The sequence below is a fragment of the Oncorhynchus mykiss genome, chromosome 8, assembly GCF_057628025.1.
Source record: "Oncorhynchus mykiss isolate SJ-2025 chromosome 8, ASM5762802v1, whole genome shotgun sequence".
Taxonomy (NCBI): Eukaryota; Metazoa; Chordata; class Actinopteri; order Salmoniformes; family Salmonidae; genus Oncorhynchus; species Oncorhynchus mykiss.
In genome coordinates this window covers 79,034,599-79,061,073 of record NC_143029.1, presented here as the reverse complement: position 1 = coordinate 79,061,073, position 26,475 = coordinate 79,034,599, and the positions used below count along the sequence as shown (strand labels likewise).

Genomic DNA, 26,475 nt, shown 5'->3' with positions numbered 1-26,475 from the left:
ACCAAGTGGGACTTGCTAAAGCTTTGCATGTGCTCAACGTTTCACCTGTTATTTCCCATCTACAATATAAAACGTGAAGGTAGAATAGACAATAAAACAGAGTAAGGGAAGGGTACAATTTCAAAGCAAAGTGGGAAATAAGAGAATTATGTTTCTAGGCGTTTTGTCTTTTATTCATTTGAGAACAGGTGCAGACGGGGCACTGCCTAGTGAGAGTTCAGTACATTGAGTGTGTTTGACCCCCTGTACAGACTGAGATTGCAGATATGTCACTCCTACACATGAAATGTACATTGAATTTCCTCCAGATGATTTGAGTATTGAAACCTTAATCTTTACAATAAAGCTGATCCTTATATGGTTTCATTGTGTTCTGCTAAACAGACGTCATTGCCTGAACAGGCCTAACACTCAGCACATTGTAGAGGGATGGATCCACGGAGGACCTAAACTGCCTAAAACCAACTTCTTTCACACAGCCAGATTATATTAATCCAGGAGTAGATTTCATTCTTGATTCAAGATCTAAAAACGTGACTTTATGAACATATTAAATATGAGCTTCTGTCCGACAGTCTGGGACTGAAGCTTAGCCTTAGTCCAGGACTATTTCAAGAAGTCATGTCCATGAAACCAAATCATCTTGATTATAAGTGCAATTTAGTCCAAGGTTTACTGTGAGTCTGGCAAACCAACTGATCTATTCTGGGGATTCAAGCCACATCCCAAATCGACCTCTAGCACCAACATACTGGTGTAGATCTGAACTGACTGCAGAGGTCTAAGCAATATGGAGAACATTCCACTTGGCCTATCCAGGCACAAGGTGGAGATAGTTTAATGCCTATCCAATCCCTTCAGATCTACAGGAAGTGCCTTCTATAGTAGAAGCTAGTGGACTATTTAGGAATGGACTTCTGATGGGGATTCCAATAAACAACTAACCGTGTTGCTTTTTGTTTACAGTTTACCTCTCCACCAATAAGAGCCCAGTTCAACATTAGCAAGGGGTGTGGCCTAGCCCCACTTAAGTCCCCATGGCAACTGACACAGCATGTCCAATGGCATGCACAAGGGGTAGAGCCTCTCTCTCTCTCTCTCTCTCTCTCTCTCGCTCTCTCTCTCAAGCAGGTACACCTTCAGGATCAGAACACAGTGCAACGTTTCGGCAAAGCTACTTGGAAACATTAGCAGTGTCTCCACCTCCACTCTGTCTTTCTCTTTCCCCATCTCACGTGTCATCCATTCTATTCAGCCAAACAAATTCACGTCCCTTTCACTGCGGCTGGGGGATTCTGAATACCCAACACCACTCCATTTCCCATATTAGGATCAGTTCTGCTATAGGATTGACCGTTGGGCCTGTCAGTCATGTCCATCAGCCATTCAGTAGGAGGAGATTGAGGAGGAGGCGGGCTGAAGGGAGCCTGAGGAGTTGGTGCGTCTCATGTGAGGGAGGAGGTACGTGTCAGTGCCCAGCTGGTGAACGTCGAAACGAGCCTCCTTACGGTAGGCCAGACAGCGCCGGATAAACGCCTGACAGGGAGAGATAGAGAAGGAAGATGGAGCGAGAGATGTTAGTTAATCTATAGAATATGGATCAGCTTCGCATGCTTTGTCTGTCCTAGTCACATTCAGACATGTCCTGACGAGTGTACAATTCAGAGTAAGTATGAGTCACCTTGGCCTCTGTGCTGGCCTGGGGCTTGGCAGGGAACTGGACCTCGGTGGCTTTGAGGATGGTGTTCTCCTGAAGGATGTCCTGCTGAGACTGGTTATGGCCAAATGGCTGCATGAACACACACACAGTTAAAACAAAACTGAGGTATAACTGACTGGGCCTAAAATTCACCTTTTGGTCTACCAACCACTGTGGTAAATTATTTTACAAGAAATTACAGATGCTTATGCTTTGCAATTTTTCTAAAACAATAAATGCATTACTAATAAGAAGTAATGTGGTATATTGTTTCATTTCATTTTTTGTGACCTGAGTCTTTTAACCGAAATGTCACAGATGACAGATGTGTCACAGATGACAAATATGTTCACCTGCCCCTTTAAGGGCGGGGGGTTACCGTGGTAACCTCCAGTCATGTTTGTTCCTGTGAGATTGAGTCTGACTAGTTAGTAGAAGCATTGTCTTCTCTCCCTAGCAGTAGAAACTCAAACATAGAAAACAACCTCGCTTGTGAACAAAACAATGGAAATAGCCAAGAAACATAAGGACAAAGTCTCAGTAGATTTTTGCTTTAAGTAAATTAGACCAACTTTTACTTTGAAAACAACTACTGCAGTATTTGACTATACATTATCATAATTAACGTTTTTTTATTCACAAATGCGAGTGAAATGCTCAAACTGTGAAGCCCTGACCACCCGCCAACGTGGCTGGTAAAATAGACATCTTACCCGCCAATGCCAAAATCTACCTGCATTTGGCAGGTGTTCATTTTAGGCCCTGATCACTGAGAAAAATAAAATGAGTACACTTCAGAGGTACCCTATTGAGTGTGAGTGCTTACCTTCCGTCCATAGAGGCACTGGAAGAAGATGACCCCGACCGACCAGACGTCCACTTTGTTAGAGATCTTAGGAGGCTCCTTGCCTACTACAAAACACTCTGGGGGAAGGTACCTGGACAAGAGGAAAACATGAAGAAAGCAATATACAATAGAAAAAAACCTAATATAACTATTTGTGTGTCATGTGTTGTGTGTCGTGTCTCACCAGTATGTGCCAGCTCCCTGTGAGGTGAGGTCCATGCCGTCCACACCATAGTTGTCATCATCCATGATCTTAGACAGCCCAAAGTCTGTGATCTTTATCTCTCCACATGCAGTCCCATCCACCAGCAAGATATTACCTGCACAGACAAGAGGCGTGAATTGAGTATGTGTGTATGTCACCGACACAAACATGAGTCACTGTGTGAACGAGTGTGTGTGTGTGTGTGTGCCTGGTTTGAGGTTGTAGTGTGTGTCACAGGAGGTTGGTGGCACCTTAATTGGGGAGGACGGGTTTGTGGTAATGACTGGAGTGGAATCAGTGGAATGGTATCAAATACATCAGACACATGGTTTCCAGGTGTTTGATACCATTCCATTTACTCTGTTCCAGACATTATTATGAGCTGTCCTCCCCTCAGCAGCCTCCTGTGGTGTGTGTGTAACTGGTTTGAGGTCGTAGCGAATGTGTGTGTGTGTGTGTGTGTGTACCTGGTTTGAGGTCGTAGTGTATGATGGGGGGTTTGATCTCGTTGAGGTATCGCAGGGCATTGACTATCTGCATGACGATAGACCGCGCCTCCTTCTCTGACATCAGCTTGTTCTGTTTCAGATAGAAGTCCAAGTCGTTCCCCTCACAGAACTCTAGAACCGTACAGAACCTAAAGGCAGAGAGAAAGAGAAAGCGTGAGAGCAAAATTGCAAGATTATGTTATAATGCTGTAATTGCATCAAATGGTTGTTTTTGCAACAGAATAGAAGGCTCTTATAACTCTATTGTGTCTGTGTGAACTGAAAGTGGGCCTCTGGGAGATTCAACACTGACAGGAGATTTAAAGATGAAAAGATAAAAAAGAAAAACAACATAAAAAAATAACAAAAGCCCCTGTTGAGGGTACACTTAGAGCGAGGTGTTCCTTAAGAGGGCCACAGCTGGGGTGACTAGCAGGACTGAGTTGTGTTGATGAGAGTGTTCTTAAGTGCGGAATCCTTGGACATGATTGTTAATTAGCCAGTTGTGGGCGACCAAAAGTCCAGATCCGTGGTACTGGGTTGATCACAGTAGGATTGCTGAGGTTAACGTATTGAATGAAGAATGAGAGTGCAGGTGACGCCTTGCGAGGCATCTGACTTTAGTGAAGTTCAAATTTTAACATGTATGTAATTGATAAAAACTTTTGTTAACTTGTCTGGGAACGGGGTACCCCTCGCCAGCAGCCAATGAAATTGCAGTGCGCCAAATACAAATCAACAGAAATCTCATAAATCTAATTTCTCAAACATACAAGTATTAGGCACCATTTTGAAGATAACATTCTCGTTAATCCAGCTACAGTTTCTGATCTCAAAAATGCTTTACAGCGAAAACTCCACAAACGATTATGTTTGGTCACCACCAAGTCACAGAAAAACCCAGCCATTTTTCCAGCCAAAGAGAGGAGTCACAAAAATAGAGATAAAATAAATCACTAACCATTGATGATCTTCATCAGATGACACTCATAGGACTTCATGTTACACAATACATGTATGTTTTGTTAGATAAATTCATATTTATATCCAAAAATCGCATTTTACATTGCCGTGTTTATGTTCAGTAGTTCCAAAACATGCTGTGATTTTGCAGAGAACCACATCAATTTACAGAAATACTCCAAATAAATGTTGATGAAAATACAAGTGTTATGCATGGAACTTTAGATAACCTTCTCCTTAATGAAACCGCTGTGTCAGATTTGTTTAAAAAAAACAACGGAAAAAGCATACCATGCAATAATCTGAGTACGGAGCTCAGAGCCAAAAATCCGCCATGTTGCGCAGTCAACATTAGTCAGAAATAGCATTATAAATATTAACTTACCTTTGATGATCTTCATCAGAATACACTCCCACGAATCCTAGTTCCACGATAAATGTTTGATTTGTTTGATCAAGTTCATCATTTATGTCCATATACCTCCTTTTGTTAGGGTGTTTGGTAAACAAATCGAAACGCTCATGCAACTTCCAGCGGAATTTTCGTCCGACCTTTCCGCTGGAAGTTGCACGAGCGTTTCAATTTGTTTACCAAACGCCCTGTTGTGGGACCACTAATAAGGCTATATTTTGATAATGGTATGGGTTTCCCTGTTCATATAGACAGGGTTTGAAATCCTGTGAGGGTAATCTTTGTAGAAGCGTTCTGTGTGGGCACGATAGGTTGAGTCTGTGGGTAACCTTTCAATGATGTTCTGTGAGGACATCTTACCAATCCTGTGTGGATGGTTATTTAGTCATGTTCTGTGTAAGCATTCGATCAACCCTGTGTGGGTGATCATGAAGGCTCTGTGTGAGCCTGAGATAAATAATAATTAGTAGATAAGTTAATGGTATGCAATGGTTTCGAATAGTTAAGTAACTATGTGAAAGCTATAAACTATTCCTGCAGGTTATAAAAAATAAACCGAATGTGTTTGGGAACAGTACTGTGTGAGTGTGTAAATAAGATAAACATTTGCATAATAAGATGATTGAAATTTGGTTAAAAAATGTTGACTTAAATGTTATTTCCATCGCTGCCCATCATAGAATATCTCGGGCAGTATTGAGAGAGGGACGTTAGCAGCAAGTCTATAGTTTCTGGGAGCCTAGACTTTGCGTGGTTCCTGGGAGGTTAGAGAACCGTTGAGGATCCCATGACAGGCTGGTCATTGTACAGGAAATAAAAGTTAATTTTTTTGTTTCCACTGGGAGTATGTTTGGAGCGCTGCTTCGTAGCTGGGGAGAGTCCTTGAAAACACACATGGAATGGATGATGTGAGTACGTAATCAGATATGAAAATATGATGAGTTGTATGTGTGTATAATCGACAACTGGAGATTTGTAAAGTAATACTGGGAATATAATGAGATGCAACTTAAACAACCCATAAGTAGACGTATGTAGGTTTTGAGTTGGAGGAAGAAGAGGGATGAGTACAACCCCAAGAAAACCATCCCAACCGTGAAGCATGGAGGAGGAAACATCATTATTTGGGGATGCTTTTCTGCAAAGGGGACAGGACGACTGCACTTGAGGGGAGGATGGATGGGGCCATGTATCGCGAGATCTTGGCCAACAACCTCCTTCCCTCAGTATGAGCATTGAAGATGGGTCGTGGCTGGGTCTTCCAGCATGACAACGACCCGAAACACACAGCCAGGGCAACTAAGGAGTGGCTCCGTAAGAAGCATCTCAAGGTCCTGGAGTGGCCTAGCCAGTCTCCAGACCTGAACCCAATAGAACATCTTTGGAGGGAGCTGAAAGTCCGTATTGCCCAGCGACAGCCCCGAAACCTGAAGGATCTGGAGAAGGTTTGTATGGAGGAGTGGGCCAAAATCCCTGCTGCAGTGTGTGCAAACCTGGTCAAGAACTACAGGAAACGTATGATCTCTGTAATTGCAAACAAAGGTTTCTGGACCAAATATTAAGTTCAGCTTGTCTGATGTATCAAATACTTATGTCATGCAATAAAATGCAAATGAATTACTTAAAAAATCATACAATGTGATTTTCTGGATTTTTGTTTTAGATTCCGTCTCTCACAGTTGAGGTGTACGTCTATGATAAAAATTACAGACCTCTACATGCTTTGTAAGTAGGAAAACCTGCAAAATTGGCAGTGTTTCAAATACTTGTTCTCCCCACTGTACATCTCGTGTCTGAATTGGGACTGCTTGTCTCTATACTGACTCTTAGCTTGTTTGATTGCCTTGCGGAGGGAATAGCTACACTGATTGTATTCGCTCATTTTTCCGGTCGCCTTGCCATGATTAAAAGCAATGGTTTTCAGTTTTGCGCAAATGCTGCCATCAATCCACGGTTTCTGGTTGAGGAAGGTTGTAATAGTCATCCTGGGAACAACATCAACGATGCACTAGCTAATAAACTCTCTCACTGAATCAGCGTAAACATCAATGTTGTTGTCTGAGGCTATCCAGAACATATCCCAGTCCACGTGATCGAAGCAACCTTGAAGCGTGTAATCCGATAGGTCGGACCAACGTCAAGCAGACATGAGCACTGGCGTTCGTTTCCTGTTTAAGTTTCTGTCTATATGCTGGGAGCAACAAAATGGAGTCCTGGTCCAGATTTGCCAAAAGGATGGCTTTGTATGGGTCGCGGAAGTTAGAGTAACAATGATCCAGAATGCTGCCAGCCCGGGTCATGCAATCAATATACTGATAAACTTTAGGGAGCCTTGTTTTCATATTCGTTTTGTGAAAAAACCCCAGCTACAATAAATGCAGCCACAGGAAATATGGTTTCCAGTTTACATAGAGTCCAATGCAGTTCTTTCAGGGCCGTCGAGGTGTCTGCGTCGGGGGGGGGGGGGGGGTACACGGCTGTGATTATAATCGAAGACAATTCTCCTGGTAGATAATGCGGTCGGCATTTGATTGTAAGGAATTCTAGGTCAGATGAACAAAATGACTTAAGTCCTGTATGTTATTATGATCACACCACGACTCGTTAATCATAAGGCATACACCCCCGCCCTTCCTGTTACCAGAGAGATATTTGTTTCTGTTGGTGCGATGCGTGAAGAAACCGGGTGGCTGTATCGACTCTGATAACATATCCCGAGTGAGCCATGTTTCCGTGAAACAGAGAATGATACAATCTCTGATGTCTCTCTGGAAGGCAACCCTTGCTCTAATTTCGTCTACCTTGTTGTCAAGAGACTGGACATTGGCGAGTAGTATTCTCGGGAGCGGATAGTGATGTGACCGTCTACGGAGCCTGACCAGAAGGCCGCTCAGTCTGCGGCGCTGTTTTTTTGGGTCACCTACTGGGATCTGATCCATTCTCCTGGGTGGTGGTCCAACAGAGGATCCGCTTCGGGAAAGTCGTATTCCTGGTAGTAATGTTGGTAAGTTGACGTTGCTCTTATATCCAACAGTTCTTCCCGGCTGTATGTAATAAGACTTAACATTTCCTGGGGTAACAACGTAAGTATTAATACATAAAAAAACAAAATACTGCTAGTTTCCTAAGAACGCGAAGCGAGACGACCATCTCTGTCGGCGCCATCTCTGGTCAGTCGGTCACGAGCAGGAACCCATATAATGAGTTATTGCTTTCATGCTTCTTGGTTTTTGAAGAACGTATGCATTTTCTACATGTGAATTAATGTTTTTTAAATGTTGTAATTTTCTTTTAAGTTGAGAGGACTCTCAAAATGGGGGCATGTGATGGCAAAATTGCAAGATCATGTTATAATGTTGTAATTGCATCAAATGGTTGTATTATGCAACAGAATAGAGGGTTCTTATAACTCTATTGTGTCTGTACCAACTGAAAGTGGGCCTCTGGGAGATGTAACACTGGCAGGAGATTTACGATGTCTTTGGGTGATACCGCATTCCAGAGCATGAGTTAATGTTTCTGTACTCAGGTACCAGGGGAGATGGCTCCAGTATGGAGTTGGTGGTTCAGACCTTGGTCTCTACACAATGAGGACAGATACTGTCTGCTGTGAATTATAAGTATCTTTCATACAAATCTTAACCTTGTGACCCATTCCATACATCTGTTGTTAGTCATGTAGACTGAAGAGGAATGGACTTTGTTATAAAATGCTGTGGCTCAAACCAGGGAGTTTTTCCTAGCCACCGTGCTTCTACAGCTGCATTGCTTGCTGTTTGGGGTTTTAGGCTGGGTTTCTGTACAGCACTTTGAGATATCAGCTGATGTACCAAGGGCTATATAAATACATTTGATTTGATTTGTTGAGTTCTCAGTGATCACCTCCAGGGGTGATTACCGACCAGCTCCATTACTGCACTAATTAAATAATTAAGTTTGTTTGTTTTTGTAATCCTCTCGATTACAATAATTCCACCACAAGAGAAAAACAGAGAAAGAGTGTGAGCAAGAGAAACAGAGAGAAACAGAGAATACAATGGACTCCATTAACTATAACCTAAGAGGCATCTCAACAGTCTAAAATGGCTTCCTCTCCTTCATCTGATCTGTGAAAGAACTGTACTATGTTTGGGGTAAAACGCCACTTACGTGTCTGTATCCAGGGAGAAGTAGTCGTAGAGTTTGACTATTCTGGGGTGGTCCAGCTGTTTGTGTATCCGGTATTCTCTACAGGCATGCCTGGGACAGAAAACAATATTGTGTGTAAGCAAGTCTGGTCAAATACCGTTTAAAACTTGGATGTAAACTTGGTTGTAAATTCTGCGTCTCATACTTGTGATAGTTCTCCTTCTTCTCCTCTCTCCAGTTCTTGTTGAGTTGGTGGATTTTAACGGCTGCGTAGCGCTGCTCAAACAGGTCAAAGGCCTGAAGACACAGAACACACATCAGACAAACACTCACAAGCACAGGTACAGTATGGATCTAGAATCTCTTAATAATCATTCACAAGCACATACCAGTAGTCAATCCATACCTTATAGACTTCACTGAAGCCTCCTCTGCCTAGCAGATACAGCAGCAGGTACCTCTCATTCAGAGTGGGGTGGTCTTTAAACCTGACAGACAGACAGACAGACAGATAGACTGAACAGGCTGCTTCCTATAGTATAAAAGGATCATTTACCCACATAACACCTACAAGAGCTGTGGCTCAGTCAGTGGAGCATGGCACTTGCAATGCCAAGGGTCGTGGGTTCGATTCCTGCTTGGGCCATCCATATATAAAATGTATCCACACATGACTAAGTTGCTTTGGATAAATGTGCCTGCTAAATGGCATATATTACAATTATTATCTTATGAACACCTAGAAAGTATCAACTTGGCAGTCAGCCACACTACAGCTACTGGCCTACGGATATGTAGGCACTAGGGTTGGGTTTTGAACCAGGAGACAGTGCTGGGGTCAGGATTTCTATATGATTGCGTCTTCCTGTCTTGTACTTACGATGAGCTGTCCTCATTGTTGATCCTCTTCAGCTCTCGGATGTGGAGGTTCCTCACCCTCTCCAACCTCTCCAGCTCTGCCTGGATCTCAGCCTCCTCCTGAGAGACAGTCAACCACATTACTCAGACAGTTAATTGTATTCATTTTGGGATTCGGGACAATAGTACTTTGAACAAACATGTTTGTGTTCATAGTGAAACCAACCTTCTTCAGGTGTCCCAGGCGAAGCTTGAAGATCTCCTCTTGCTCATGATACTCAGCCAGAGTCAACCTAAAAAAAAATGTTGATAAACGTCACTGCACCAACAACGCAAAAGTGTGTGTATCCATCTGCCCGTGCGCATGTATTCCTGTATGTACAAGTGTGTGTGTCCCTCAGTGTGTGTGTGTACTCACATCTGAGGCAGGGAGGGTTTGAGGAAAGGGTCGGGGTCATTGCCGTTTACAACCTTGGCTTTGCGCTGTTTGGGTTCGGAGGTGGTTCCTAAGGAGAGGGAGGGGGAGGAGGAGGGGTTGGGAGGCTTCCTTTTGGCTAGCAGCTTCCTCTGACGCTCAATCTCCTCTCTCTGCTGGTTGATACCCTCCTGCTGCCTACACACAGAGAGTGTGTGTGTGTGTGGGGGGGTTATAAAGTGTTACAGCAGGTCATAAGAAAGTAATCACATATAACAGGTCAAAAGAAAGTCATATCACACATAACAGGTCATAGGAAATGTTATCGTTTCATTATGCTTTGGAGAGCAGACCATGTACATACAGTATATTATATGTGGGTTTGTGAAGTGTGTGTATTCTCACTTGACAAGGTTCTGGAATGCGTATCCGTCGGTCCACTGTTCAGTGTAGGAGGCTCCATGTCGTACAGTGGTGAAGTGACCCAGTCTGAGACGGTCCTGCATGCTCTTCTCTCTGCACGACTGCTTCTCCTGGGTGCTCTACATACACACAAATAGACGCCAGTTACACAATCGCACATGGCCTTGTGTCAGTAACAGACATCCATACAAACAAATCAACACCTTCTCTATGAGTAGTTTCTTGCTCATTGTGATGCATTTGTTCAGTCTCTCCTTGTATTTCTCCAGGAGTTTCTGCTGTTCATCAATCTGTCTCCTCAGGTCACAGTTGGCCTGGAGGGAAAACAATACAGGTATAAACACACAACAGTACACAACCTCTACCCATCACCTATAGTACCCTAACTAGTACAACCTCTACCCATCACCTATAGTACCCTAACTAGTACAACCTCTACCCATCACCTATAGTACCCTAACTAGTACAACCTCTAACCATCACCTATAGTACCCTAACTAGTACAACCTCTACCCATCACCTATAGTACCCTAACTAGTACAACCTCTACCCATCACCTATAGTACCCTAACTAGTACAACCTCTACCCATCACCTATAGTACCCTAACTAGTACAACCTCTACCCATCACCTGTAGTACCCTAACTAGTACAACCTCTACCCATCACCTATAGTACCCTAACTAGTACAACCTCTACCCATCACCTATAGTACCCTAACACCTATAGTACCCTAACTAGTACAACCTCTACCCATCACCTATAGTACCCTAACTAGTACAACCTCTACCCATCACCTATAGTACCCTAACTAGTACAACCTCTACCCATAACCTGTAGTACCCTAACTAGTACAACCTCTACCCATCACCTATAGTACCCTAACTAGTACAACCTCTACCCATCACCTATAGTAACCTAACTAGTACAACCTCTACCCATCACCTATAGTACCCTAACTAGTACAACCTCTACCCATCACCTATAGTACCCTAACTAGTACAACCTCTACCCATCACCTATAGTACCCTAACACCTATAGTACCCTAACTAGTACAACCTCTACCCATCACCTATAGTACCCTAACTAGTACAACCTCTACCCATCACCTATAGTACCCTAACTAGTACAACCTCTACCCATCACCTATAATACCCTAACTAGTACAACCTCTACCCATCACCTATAATACCCTAACTAGTACAACCTCTACCCATCACCTATAATACCCTAACTAGTACAACCTCTACCCATCACCTATAGTACCCTAACTAATACAACCTCTACCCATCACCTATAGTACCCTAACTAGTACAACCTCTACCCATCACCTATAGTACCCTAACTAGTACAACCTCTACCCATCACCTATAGTACCCTAACTAGTACAACCTCTACCCATCACCTATAGTACCCTAACAAGTACAACCTCTACCCATCACCTATAGTACCCTAACTAGTACAACCTCTACCCATCACCTATAGTGCCCTAACTAGTACAACCTCTACCCATCACCTATAGTACCCTAACTAGTACAACCTCTACCCATCACCTATAGTACCCTAACTAGTACAACCTCTACCCATCACCTATAGTACCCTAACTAGTACAACCTCTACCCATAACCTGTAGTACCCTAACTAGTACAACCTCTACCCATCACCTATAGTACCCTAACTAGTACAACCTCTACCCATCACCTATAGTACCCTAACTAGTACAACCTCTACCCATCACCTATAGTACCCTAACACCTATAGTACCCTAACTAGTACAACCTCTACCCATCACCTATAGTACCCTAACTAGTACAACCTCTACCCATCACCTATAGTACCCTAACTAGTACAACCTCTACCCATCACCTATAGTACCCTAACACCTATAGTACCCTAACTAGTACAACCTCTACCCATCACCTATAGTACCCTAACTAGTACAACCTCTACCCATCACCTATAGTACCCTAACAAGTACAACCTCTACCCATCACCTATAGTACCCTAACTAGTACAACCTCTACCCATCACCTATAGTACCCTAACTAGTACAACCTCTACCCATCACCTATAGTACCCTAACTAGTACAACCTCTACCCATCACCTATAGTACCCTAACTAGTACAACATCTACCCATCACCTATAGTACCCTAACTAGTACAACCTCTACCCATAACCTGTAGTACCCTAACTAGTACAACCTCTACCCATCACCTATAGTACCCTAACTAGTACAACCTCTACCCATCACCTATAGTACCCTAACTAGTACAACCTCTACCCATCACCTATAGTACCCTAACACCTATAGTACCCTAACTAGTACAACCTCTACCCATCACCTATAGTACCCTAACTAGTACAACCTCTACCCATCACCTATAGTACCCTAACTAGTACAACCTCTACCCATCACCTATAATACCCTAACTAGTACAACCTCTACCCATCACCTATAGTACCCTAACTAGTACAACCTCTACCCATCACCTATAGTACCCTAACTAGTACAACCTCTACCCATCACCTATAGTACCCTAACTAGTACAACCTCTACCCATCACCTATAATACCCTAACTAGTACAACCTCTACCCATCACCTGTAGTACCCTAACTAGTACAACCTCTACCCATCACCTATAATACCCTAACTAGTACAACCTCTACCCATCACCTATAGTACCCTAACTAGTACAACCTCTACCCATCACCTATAGTACCCTAACTAGTACAACCTCTACCCATCACCTATAGTACCCTAACACCTATAGTACCCTAACTAGTACAACCTCTACCCATCACCTATAGTACCCTAACTAGTACAACCTCTACCCATCACCTATAATACCCTAACTGGTACAACCTCTACACATTACCTGTAGTATCCTAACTAGTACAACCTCTACCCATCACCTATAATACCCTAACTGGTACAACCTCTACACATTACCTGTAGTATCCTAACTAGTACAACCTCTACCCATCACCTATAATACCCTAACTAGTACAACCTCTACCCATCACCTGTAGTACCCTAACTAGTACAACCTCTACCCATCACCTATAGTACCCTAACACCTATAGTACCCTAACTAGTACAACCTCTACCAATCACCTATAGTACCCTAACTAGTACAACCTCTACCCATCACCTATAGTACCCTAACACCTATAGTACCCTAACTAGTACAACCTCTACCCATCACCTATAGTACCCTAACTAGTACAACCTCTATCCATCACCTATAGTACCCTAACTAGTACAACCTCTACCCATAACCTATAGTACCCTAACTAGTACAACCTCTACCCATCACCTATAATACCCTAACTAGTACAACCTCTACCCATCACCTGTAGTACCCTAACTAGTACAACCTCTACCCATCCCCTGTAGTACCCTAACTAGTACAACCTCTACCCATCACCTATAGTACCCTAACTAGTACAACCTCTACCCATCACCTGTAGTACCCTAACACCTATAGTACCCTAACTAGTACAAACTCTACCCATCACCTATAGTACCCTAACTAGTACAACCTCTACCCATCACCTATAGTACCCTAACTAGTACAACCTCTACCCATCACCTATAGTACCCTAACTAGTACAACCTCCAACCATCACCTATAGTACCCTAACTAGTACAACCTCTACCCATCACCTATAGTACCCCAACTAGTACAACCTCTACCCATCACCTATAACACCCTAACTAGTACAACCTCTACCCATCACCTGTAGTATCCTACCTGGTACAACCTCTACCCATCACCTGTAGTACCCTAACTAGTACAACCTCTACCCATCACCTATAGTACCCTAACTAGTACAACCTCTACCCATCACCTATAATACCCTAACTAGTACAACCTCTACCCATCACCTATAGTACCCTAACTAGTACAACCTCTACCCATCACCTATAGTACCCTAACTAGTACAACCTCTACCCATCACCTATAGTACCCTAACTAGTACAACCTCTACCCATCACCTATAGTACCCTAACTAGTACAACCTCTACCCATCACCTATAGTAACCCAACTAGTACAACCTCTACCCATCACCTATAACACCCTAACTAGTACAACCTCTACCCATCACCTGTAGTATCCTACCTGGTACAACCTCTACCCATCCCCTATAGTACCCTAACTAGTACAACCTCTACCCATCACCTATAATACCCTAACTAGTACAACCTCTACCCATCACCTATAGTACCCTAACTAGTACAACCTCTACCCATCACCTATAGTACCCTAACTAGTACAACCTCTACCCATCACCTATAGTACCCTAACTAGTACAACCTCTACCCATCACCTATAATACCCTAACTAGTACAACCTCTACCCATCACCTGTAGTACCCTAACTAGTACAACCTCTACCCATCACCTATAATACCCTAACTAGTACAACCTCTACCCATCACCTATAGTACCCTAACTAGTACAACCTCTACCCATCACCTATAGTACCCTAACTAGTACAACCTCTACCCATCACCTATAGTACCCTAACACCTATAGTACCCTAACTAGTACAACCTCTACCCATCACCTGTAGTACCCTAACTAGTACAACCTCTACCCATCACCTATAATACCCTAACTGGTACAACCTCTACACATTACCTGTAGTATCCTAACTAGTACAACCTCTACCCATCACCTATAGTACCCTAACTAGTACAACCTCTACCCATCACCTATAGTACCCTAACTAGTACAACCTCTACCCATCACCTATAGTACCCTAACACCTATAGTACCCTAACTAGTACAACCTCTACCAATCACCTATAGTACCCTAACTAGTACAACCTCTACCCATCACCTATAGTACCCTAACACCTATAGTACCCTAACTAGTACAACCTCTACCCATCACCTATAGTACCCTAACTAGTACAACCTCTATCCATCACCTATAGTACCCTAACTAGTACAACCTCTACCCATAACCTATAGTACCCTAACTAGTACAACCTCTACCCATCACCTATAATACCCTAACTAGTACAACCTCTACCCATCACCTGTAGTACCCTAACTAGTACAACCTCTACCCATCCCCTGTAGTACCCTAACTAGTACAACCTCTACCCATCACCTATAGTACCCTAACTAGTACAACCTCTACCCATCACCTGTAGTACCCTAACACCTATAGTACCCTAACTAGTACAAACTCTACCCATCACCTATAGTACCCTAACTAGTACAACCTCTACCCATCACCTATAGTACCCTAACTAGTACAACCTCTACCCATCACCTATAGTACCCTAACTAGTACAACCTCCAACCATCACCTATAGTACCCTAACTAGTACAACCTCTACCCATCACCTATAGTACCCCAACTAGTACAACCTCTACCCATCACCTATAACACCCTAACTAGTACAACCTCTACCCATCACCTGTAGTATCCTACCTGGTACAACCTCTACCCATCACCTGTAGTACCCTAACTAGTACAACCTCTACCCATCACCTATAGTACCCTAACTAGTACAACCTCTACCCATCACCTATAATACCCTAACTAGTACAACCTCTACCCATCACCTATAGTACCCTAACTAGTACAACCTCTACCCATCACCTATAGTACCCTAACTAGTACAACCTCTACCCATCACCTATAGTACCCTAACTAGTACAACCTCTACCCATCACCTATAGTACCCTAACTAGTACAACCTCTACCCATCACCTATAGTACCCCAACTAGTACAACCTCTACCCATCACCTATAACACCCTAACTAGTACAACCTCTACCCATCACCTGTAGTATCCTACCTGGTACAACCTCTACCCATCCCCTATAGTACCCTAACTAGTACAACCTCTACCCATCACCTATAGTACCCTAACACCTATAGTACCCTAACTAGTACAACCTCTACCCATCACCTATAGTACCCTAACTAGTACAACCTCTATCCATCACCTATAGTACCCTAACTAGTACAACCTCTACCCATAACCTATAGTACCCTAACTAGTACAACCTCTACCCATCACCTATAATACCCTAACTAGTACAACCTCTACCCATCACCTGTAGTACCCTAACTAGTACAACCTCTACCCATCCCCTGTAGTACCCTAACTAGTACAACCTCTACCCATCACCTATAGTACCCTAACTAGTACAACCTCTACCCATCACCTGTAGTACCCTAACACCTATAGTACCCTAACTAGTACAAACTCTACCCATCACCTATAGTACCCTAACTAGTACAACCTCTACCCATCACCTATAGTACCCTAACTAGTACAACCTCTACCCATCACCTATAGTACCCTAACTAGTACAACCTCCAACCATCACCTATAGTACCCTAACTAGTACAACCTCTACCCATCACCTATAGTACCCCAACTAGTACAACCTCTACCCATCACCTATAACACCCTAACTAGTACAACCTCTACCCATCACCTGTAGTATCCTACCTGGTACAACCTCTACCCATCACCTGTAGTACCCTAACTAGTACAACCTCTACCCATCACCTATAGTACCCTAACTAGTACAACCTCTACCCATCACCTATAATACCCTAACTAGTGCAACCTCTACCCATCACCTATAGTACCCTAACTAGTACAACCTTTACCCATCACCTATAGTACCCTAACTAGTACAACCTCTACCCATCACCTATAGTACCCTAACTAGTACAACCTCTACCCATCACCTATAGTACCCTAACTAGTACAACCTCTACCCATCACCTATAGTACCCCAACTAGTACAACCTCTACCCATCACCTATAACACCCTAACTAGTACAACCTCTACCCATCACCTGTAGTATCCTACCTGGTACAACCTCTACCCATCACCTGTAGTACCCTAACTAGCACTTAAACTCACCCTAAGCAGGTCATCTATGCGTCCCTCTTTCTTCTCCAGGTCCAGACTCTTGTTGCTCTCCAGAGCAGCCAGTTTCAGACCTGTCAACTCTGTCTGGAGAGAGACAGGAGAGGAGTAGGTGAGAAAGAAGTGTGACAGGTATGAGGAGCGTAAGGAGATGTGATAAGATTTTGAGGAAAGAGATAGTGTGCCAGTCTTACCTGAACACACTTGCTGGAGGAGGCTTTGTGGTTCATCAGGTGATCTCCGAAACACAGACTGGTAGGAGAGGAGCTGTTCTGTCTGATCTACAGAGAGACAACACACATACAACACTGTTATAAACAAGGAGAGGAAACACACACCAAAGCCCAAAAAGGTCCTACCACGTGTGTATACGTACGTTAGAGCCAGGTGCAGAGTGAGCACCTTGGTGGGAGTTCTGTGGTGAGCGGAGGAACTGGGGTAGAGCCCTCACCGGACTGGAGCCACTCCCCCCCTGGAACTACACATAGGAAACAGCAGGGTGAGGAACAGGAAGTGACATCACATATATATTGCCCAGCAATACACTATGAAAGTCCCGCCTACTTCTTGGATCATTCCCCATACTGTTTTTGAATGCATTCATTTAAGATATATGTATAATTATATTTGTATTTGTGGATTAATTTTGTTCTACCTAATGGCTTTCATTAAAGTTTTCCATTCTCCCAAGTGACGCAGCGGTCTAATGCTTCCAACACACCGACAGCGTCGTTGCGCAAAATAGTCGCTGCGCAAAATAGTCGCAGCATCATCTAAAAATGTATGCAACAAAAGTTCAACATTCACCTTCTGCTACCATTTCTGTCAAGCTGTCTACACATATAGTTTGACACATACATTCGATAAATCCAACGCATGCACCACAATGAACGCACTGCAACTGCCTTTGCAACGCTGCAAGGCAAACGCAGAGTTTCATTGGAAATGAATGTAATTCTGGTGTACCAAAATGCAATGACGCTGTCGGTGTGTTCGAAGTGTAAGGCGCTAGAGCCGTCACTATAGACCCGGGTTCGATCCCAGGTTATGTTGCAGCTGGCCGAGACCAGGAGACCCATGAGGCAGCGCACAATTGGCCCAGCGTCGTCCGGGTTAGGGCAGGGTTTGGCTGGCCGGGATTTTCTTGTCCCATCGCGCTCTAGTGACTCCTGTGACGGGCCGGGCGCAGTGCACACTGACTTCAGTCGCTAGTTGTACTGTGTTTCCTCCAACACATTGGTGGAGCTGGCTTATGGGTTAAGCGGGTAGTGTGTCAAGAAGCAGTGCGGCTTGGTTGGATTGTGTTTCTGAGGACACACTCGACCTTCGCCTCTCCCGAGTCCGTACGGGAGTTGCAGCGATGGGACAAGACTAACTACCAATTGGATAATTGGATATCACGAAAAAGGGGTAAAAAGTAACATTTTTATATATATATTTTTATATAGATACACACACACACACACACACACAAATCTCAAAATAAAACGAGAAAAAAATATATATATTATTACAATAATAATAATAATAATAATAATAATAATAATAAAGGGTTTCCATTGCATTATATTTTTCATTGTGGAAAACCTTAAAGGCATTGGGTAGAAGTAAATAATCCACTAATAGGAATATCATTTTACATGCATCTTAAATGACTGCTTTCTCAAATATTTGAGGACATGCATAAATTTGAGGACACATTTGTGGAATCCCATTCTTAAAACAGCAAGGGACATGATCCAGGAAGTACATGGGACTTTCATAGTGTATAGAAGAATGTCTCAAGTTGGGAAATTCACAATGTCAACCAATCACAATCATCACACCACGACCCAATCACCAATCATCTCACTTAACCTAACATAGCAGGTGTAGAAAGAAAGATGCCTGAGCCGAGTCCCTACTTCCATTTTTCAGCGGAAATGGAAGTTAGATTGAAAATACTGTATCCCTAAAAACAGGATGTTAGCGTTTTCTGGCAACTCCACATAGGCTGCATCTCACTAGACATCTTGCGAGTCAAGACCAACCAGCTTGGCCCATGGAAGGCTTACATTTAGTTTAACTTACACAGAGAGAACACAAAGTGCATATAAATAACGAGTCTGGAACAACTACATAATACGACACTCACATCAAAGTAGTCACTGATCTTGGGCCCCCGTGTGGAAGTCTTCCCTGTGGTAGAGGAGAACACAGAGCAAATACCGTGGGTTAGCAACGCATTAACACAGATACAGAGGTTAGCACAGCCCAGGGACCTTACAACAGAATGTAACAATGACACTGTGTCACCTTGTTTAACGGAGAGTGACATTCAGAACATACACTACATGACCAAACGTATGTGGACACCTGCTCGTCGAAGATCTCATTCCAAAATCATGGGCATTAATATGGAGTTTGTGCCCCTTTGATGCTAAAACAGCCTCCAGGCTTCTGGAAAGGTTTTCCACTAGATGTTGGAACATTTCTGCGGGGAATTTCTTCCATTCAGCGACAAGAGCATTAGTGAGATCGGGGAATGATGTTGGGTGATTAGGCCTGGCTCGCAGTCAATGTTCCAAATGTGTCCGATGCGGTTGAGGACAGGGCTCTGTGCAGGCCACTCAAGTTCTTCCACACCAATGTCAACAAACAATTTCTGTATGGACCTTGCTTTGTGCATAAGGGCATTGTCATGTTGTAACAGGAAAGGGCCTTCCCCAAACTGTTGCCACAAAGTTGGAAGCACAGAATCGTCTAGAATGTCATTGTATGCTGTAGCATTCAGATTTCCCTTCACTGAAACTAAGGGGTCTAGCCCGAATCATGAAAAACAGACCCAGACCATTATTCATCCTCCACCAAACTTTACAGTTGGCACAATGCATTGGGGCAGTTAGCTTTCTCCTGGCATCCGCCAAACCATGAATAGTCGGTCGGACAGCAGATGGTTAAGTATAATTCATCACGCCAAAGAACACATTTCCACTGCTGCAGAGTCCAATGGCGGAGAGCTTTACACCACTCCAGCCGACGCTTGGCATTGCATATGGTAATCTTAGGCTTGTGTGTGTGCAGCTGCTAGGCCATAGAAACCCATTTCATGAAGCTCCCGACGAACAGTTCTTGTGCTGACGTTGCTTCCAGAGGCAGTTTGGAACTCGGTAGAAGGTGTTGCAACCAAAGACAGACCATTTTTACACGCTATGAGCTTCAGCACTTGGCGGTTCCGTTCTGTAAGCTTATGTGGCCTACCATTTCGTGGCTGAAGCATTGTTGCATCTAGATGTTTCCACTTCAGAATAACAGCACTTACAGTTGCCCGGGGCAGCTCTAGCAGGGCAGAAATTGAATGGACTGACTTGTTAGAAAGGTGGCATCCTATGACGGTGCCACGTTGAAAGTCACTGAGCTCTTCAGTAAAGCCATTCTACTGCCAATGTTTGTCTATGGAGATTGCATGGCCGTGTGCTCGATTTTAAACACCTTTCAGCAACAGGTGTGGCTGAAATAGCCTAATCCACTAATTTGAAGAGGTGTCCACATACTTTTGTATATATAGTTTACCTTGTTTAACTGAGTGATACCATGTAACATTCAATATACCTTGTTTAACTGAGTGATACCATGTGACATTCAATATACCTTGTTTAACTGAGTGATACCATGTGACATTCAGAATACACATTGTCTAATGGAAGGGCCCGACTACCGACAGGGAGCTTGCGAGTGAGTGACTTTGAAATGAAAATAAATCAAGTACCAAGGAGAATCTAAAATTCCTTCAGGTCCTGACCAGATCATTTCACCCCTGTTTATAACGACTGTTGTTTTTATTTTTATTTTATTGAAGCATTTATTTATTTTTGACAGGGAGTCAGGTTGAGACCAAGGTCTCTTTTACAAATGAGCCCTGTAATTACAAAGACACACACATCACATGCAAATATAAAATGCAAGACGGGATTACAAAACACAATCATAGAAAACAGGTACAGTGCCTTAAGAAAGTATTCAAACCCCTTGACTTTTTACATTTTGTTGTGTTACAGCCTGAATTCAAAATGGATGAAATAGATTTTTCTCCTCACCAATCTAGACCCCATAATGACAAAATGAAAACATGTTTAGAAACTTCAGCGAATGTATTGAAAATGGGGTGGCTAACCTAGTGGTTAGAGCGTTGGACTAGTAACCAAAAGGTTGCAAGATCGAATCCCTGAGCTGACAAGGTAAAAATCTGTCATTCTGCAAGGCAGTTAACCCACTGTAACTAGGCCGTCATTGAACATTTGAATTTGTTCTTAACTGACTTGCCTAGTTAAATGGAAATATCTTATTTACATAAGTATTCACAGCCCTGAGTCAATACATGCTAGAATCATCTTTGGCAGCGATTACAGCTGTGAGTCTTTCTGGATAAGTCTCTAAGAGCTTTACACACCTGGATTGTACAATATTTGCATATTATTCTTTTTAAAAGTCAAGCTCTGTCAAGTTGGTTATTGATCATTGCTAGACAGCCATTTTCAAGTCTTGCCATAGATTATAAAGCAGATTTAGGCAAAAGTGTAACTCGGCTATTCAGAGTTGTTTTGGATTTGCCTTAAATACAATGCTTTGAATTCATGACAAAGTTTGTTTCTTTGCCAAATTTCTTCCAATTGTAATGCCTTTTTGCAAGGGGTGTGCATACTTTCTGAAGGCACTGTATGTATGTGTCATACCCTGGCTGTTCTCCGATTGGATGTCAGCTTTCCTCTTCCTTCCTCTGGGCGACTCAGAGTGCTTCTTCTCAGGGGTCTGAGAATAAACAAATAGTAAATCACTATTCTGACATCCGCGTGTCCCCTTAGGAAGAGAGTGTATGAGTGTGTGTGTGTGGTGGGGGGGTAGGACAGTAGGAAGGAAGAGTACGTACAGAATATGCAGGAGAACTCCCCCTCTTCATATCAGAGTTCTAGGTAGAGAAAGATACATTCAAAAGAGAGTGAGGAGAGAGTGAGACAGGGATGGAGGAAAGATAGCGAGGAAGGTTGAAACAGGGAGGAAAGAGAAAGATTGAGGTGGGTCATGCAAGGACAAACAAAGATATCATTCAGTCTCCTGATTAACTGTCCATGGTTCCAAAAATGTAAATGGCTACATAGACAAAATGCCTGCCTTCCCTGTCTCCACTCAAACTAAATGGCGTCTTTTCTTTTAACAGCGAGTAAGCCACCTGTGTGTCGGTGATATGGTGTGACATCTAATCACTGAAACTAGGCCAGACCCGTCCCTCACTGACATCGTCTCTGCATGGTGTGTGTGTCTCACCTCTGACTCTTTGTCGCTGGAAGAGCCGAGACTGCCATAGCTGTGGTTGGAGCACTCGTTGGCCAGACCCTGGACATACAGACAAGTCAGACATAACTGTTTAAGAGTGTGTGTAATGTGTCATTTTCATGTGCTTGCCTTTTAAAAAAACTTTTTGGTGTGTCTGGTATGAGTAAAAACCTGCACGTGTGCGTTTTAGTATTTATGTGTGAGATAGTAATTGCGTAATAACGGGTGTGTCTGTCACCTTGGCCCCGCCGCTGGCGCTGCTTCCTACGGTGTTGCCGCTGACCGCACCCATGAACCTGGCCTCCAGAAGCTCCTGCCTGCGAGGGTCCAGGCTGTGCAGCTCCTCCATGGGGCCTAAACACAACATAACACATATGGCTATGTAAGGATACAACAAACTGTATCCGACTGTCTCACACTACTATCCACTTCAAATAAGTGCACATCAGATAAGTGCAAATGGTTTGAGTGCAGTGCACTTCACCAGTCCCACATCAACTTAGCCTATCTGCTTTTAGTGAACACATTATGGACAGCACCAAGCTATAGCACTTACAGTACCAGTCAAAAGTTTGGGCACACCTATTCATTCAAGGTTTTAATTTATTTATTTTTTATTTTCTACATTGTAGTGAAGACAAGAAAACTATGAAATAACACACATGGAATCATGTAATAACCAAAAAAAGCATCAAACAAATCAAAATATATTTTATATTTGAGATTCTTCAAAGTAGCCACCCTTTGCCTTGATGACAGTTTTGCACACATTTGGCAATCTCTCAACCAGCTTCACGAGGTCGTCCCCTGGAATGCATTTCAGTGAACAGGTGTCCCTTGTTAAAAGTTAATTTGTGGAATTTCTTTCCTTCTTAATGCGTTTGAGCCAATCAGAGGTGTTGTGACAAGGTAGGGGTGGTATACAGAAAACAGCCCTATTTGGTAAAACACCAAGTCCATATCATGGCAACAGCAGCTCAAATAAGTAGAGAAACTATCATTACTTTTAGACATGAAGGTCAGTCAATCCGGGAACATTTCAAGAACTTTGAACGTTTCTTCAAGTGCAGTTGCAAGCACTATGATGAAAGTGGCTCTCATGAGGACCGCCACAGGAAAGGAAGACCCAGAGTTACCTCTGTTGCAGAGGATACGTTCATTAGAGTTACCAGCCTCAGAAAATGCAGCACAAATAAATGCTTCACAGAGTTCAAGTAACAGACACATCTCAACATCAACTGTTCAGAGGAGACTGTGTGAATCAGGCCTTCATGGTCAAATTCCTGCAAAGAAACCACTACTAAAGAACACCAATAAGACATGTTTGGGCTAAGAAACGCAAGCAATGGACATTAGACCGGTGGAAATCTGTCCTTAGATTTTTGGTTCTAATCACCATGTCTTTTTGAGAGGAAGAGTAGGAGAAAGGATCTCTGCATGTGTGGTTCCCATCGTGAAGCATGGAGGAGGAGGAGTGATGGTGCTTTGCTGGTGACACTGTGAGTGATTTACTTAGAATTCAAGGCACACTTAACCAGCATGGCCACCACAGCATTCTACAGTGATACACCATCACATCTGGTTTGCGCTTAGTGGGACTACCATTTGTTTTTCAAAAGGACAATAACCCAACACACCTCCAGGCTGTGTAAGGGCTATGTAACCAAGAAGGAGAGTGATGGAGTGCTGCATCAGATGACCTGGCCTCCACATTCAACCAACCCCATCCCAACTGAGATGATTTGGGATGAGTTGGACCACAGAGTGAAGGAAAAGCAGCCAACAAGTGCTCAGCATATATGGGAACTCCTTCAAGACTGTTGGAAAAGCATTCCCGGTGAAGCTGGTTGAGAGAATGCCAAAAGTGTGCAAAGCTGTCATTAAAGCAAGTGGCTACTTTGAAGAATCTAAAATATATTTTGATTTTTTTCAACACTTTGTTGGTTACTACATGATTCCATGTGTCATTTCAAAGCTTGGATGTCTTCACTATTATTCTACAATGTAGAAAATAGTCAAAATAAAGAAAAATCCTTGAATGAGTAGGTGTCCAAACTTTTGACTGGTACTGTAGTATGTATCAGGTGTCAACAGTATGTTAGACTGTATGACCAATACAACCTAGCAGTCAGTATTTGGTACTGGACTAGACAAGCACATTAGCTCCGATTCAACAGCTGAGCTGTGGGCCTGAACTTCAACTCAAAGAGTTAACTTTGCCTTCCTGAATCACCAAAACACACAACATGGAATGTCTGACCCTGACACTGACACACACACACACCTTATGACAGAGGTGCAAGTAAAGGGAAACCAGACAACAGTTATAATGCATTGACAACCGCCAAGCACTAAATATGTCCACAGGAATACCACATCCAGGCCTCATCTTGAACCCAGTCCAGCAGGAAGCCATAGTTACATTGTTATTACAATCCCAATTGGAATATTTTGCAACAGTAACAATTGTGACACACTAATATACTAAAGTAACGTGAGCCTCTGTGACAAACTTCCGTTTCGATGGCATCAGAGTCACAGGCTTTAGTTCTGTTGCATGACAGCAACATTCTATTCTTGTTCTGATGTTGAAGTGATCAGAATGTAGGCCTACACTTCTTTGTTTGGCAAAGAACAAGGAATTTGAATTCATCATAACTCAGTGGATTCGCATGGACCTGCAGTAGCATTGCTGTTCGACGGAAGACTAAAGGCAACTAGCTACCCACAGCTGTTTATCAGAGGTCTCGGCAACATCGCTAGCTAACTACATAAACAACAATGCCTTGGGCTTGGCCATCTGTCGGTCCAGCGGTCTAGACTGCTCTCAGTCCTACTTGTTTTCCACTCAATCGGTCTGCTCCTGTCTGAATATTCCATCGCTATTGTTCTACTGTAGCTGAGTGCTGACACCTTTATAGCGAGGTAACGTTAGCTAGCTACTGTACTGACTGTAACTGACAAGGTTCGGCCATCAATTTGCGGCATCCATTGACATCCATATTTCCGTCGAATTGGGCCGCTATAACTGGAAACAGTATCAATTTCCCATCGAACAGACTTCGACGAATGACATCGTTGCTGAATTTACCTTCCTTGGTCTTGGTGGTGGCCGTTATGTGTTGTTGAGAAATCGTTAGGGACGAGGATAGCTGCGACCAAGATGGCGTCGCCTCCAAACTTCCACCACCACTTCCACTGTTACTTTGGACACTCATGAAGCCACTTTACTAGTGAGAGAGCAGACACACGGGCGTCCGTGCAAATCCGAAATCCCAAAAGTGCATCCACCATCAGGCAACTGCTACATAGCCACGGAAATCAATCTAATTTTTACCATTTTTTGTAAACACTTATATTTCAGTAAGCTCTGCAGTGCGTATGCGTCTTGAAGTAGCATGCTAGGATAAAATGTAACCTTTGCATCGATCGAGCGGCTGTCAGCATCAGTTCGCGAACAGCGCTCCAATCCTGGAATAGGCTATCGCGAGGTTAGCGCCATAGCAATATATCAATAGAACCGATATCCAATTAGACCGTTCGAATAATGTATGGTCAATCATTATCATCTCAAAATTCTATGCCACATTTGAATAACGTGTATTTAAATGACAATGTATATTGTTCAGCCATGTTGGATGATGTATCAATTTACAGATCAGCTACCAAAAATGTACCACCCAAAAAATGCATGGGTCGAAAATATCTACTAAGCCTATATCTATGATTGGCGCGCACCTCGCTCGTGCTGTGGATGAGATGATGCGAAAACAATGAAGCGACACCCCAAAAATGGCCGTAAGTCACACA

At 43.2% G+C, this 26,475-nt stretch overlaps 2 protein-coding genes across 6 annotated transcripts in view; one reads left to right on the top strand and one right to left on the bottom strand.

The window, feature by feature from the left end:
- Positions 1 to 151: 151 nt before the first annotated feature.
- On the bottom strand, positions 152 to 26,417 carry LOC110530663 (serine/threonine-protein kinase tousled-like 1-B). 2 transcript variants are annotated; one of them, XM_021613888.3, is made up of 22 exons: positions 25,757 to 26,417; positions 22,904 to 23,019; positions 22,657 to 22,725; positions 22,262 to 22,300; positions 22,068 to 22,143; positions 19,490 to 19,533; positions 17,732 to 17,833; positions 17,550 to 17,636; positions 17,350 to 17,442; positions 10,642 to 10,752; positions 10,421 to 10,557; positions 10,019 to 10,213; positions 9,827 to 9,893; positions 9,623 to 9,720; positions 9,149 to 9,230; positions 8,948 to 9,039; positions 8,764 to 8,853; positions 3,219 to 3,388; positions 2,731 to 2,866; positions 2,526 to 2,637; positions 1,682 to 1,789; positions 152 to 1,536 (listed from the first exon to the last, which is right to left on the bottom strand). In XM_021613888.3, the coding sequence occupies exons 1-22, from the start codon at positions 25,881 to 25,883 to the stop codon at positions 1,387 to 1,389; spliced, it is 2,301 nt and encodes a 766-aa protein (XP_021469563.1). In that variant the 5' UTR covers positions 25,884 to 26,417; the 3' UTR covers positions 152 to 1,386. The 2 variants fall into 2 exon arrangements, with proteins under 2 accessions (XP_021469563.1, XP_021469564.1); XM_021613889.3 differs by lacking the exon at positions 22,262 to 22,300 and having other exon boundaries at positions 25,757 to 26,384.
- Positions 26,378 to 26,475, top strand: part of LOC110530665 (dynein, cytoplasmic 1, intermediate chain 2a) — a 30,857-nt gene continuing 30,759 nt past the window's right edge. For all 4 annotated transcript variants that reach the window (XM_090182699.1, XM_090182696.1, XM_090182695.1 and 1 more), the window contains exon 1: positions 26,378 to 26,463. The gene's annotated coding sequence lies outside the window, so the exon portion shown is untranslated. The remainder of the gene's footprint in view (positions 26,464 to 26,475) is intronic.

Bases quoted from the DNA above. Each gene is read 5' to 3' on its own strand.
- LOC110530663 (XM_021613888.3), bottom strand. From the start codon at position 25,883: ATGAGTGTCCAAAGTAACAGTGGAAGTGGTGGTGGAAGTTTGGAGGCG. The intron at 9,040-9,148 runs GTATGGATTGAC...CTGTGTCTTCAG, and splicing joins GCTTCAGTGAAGTCTATAAG to GCCTTTGACCTGTTTGAGCA. The intron at 8,854-8,947 runs GTATGAGACGCA...TTTCTGTCCCAG, and splicing joins AAGAAGGAGAACTATCACAA to GCATGCCTGTAGAGAATACC.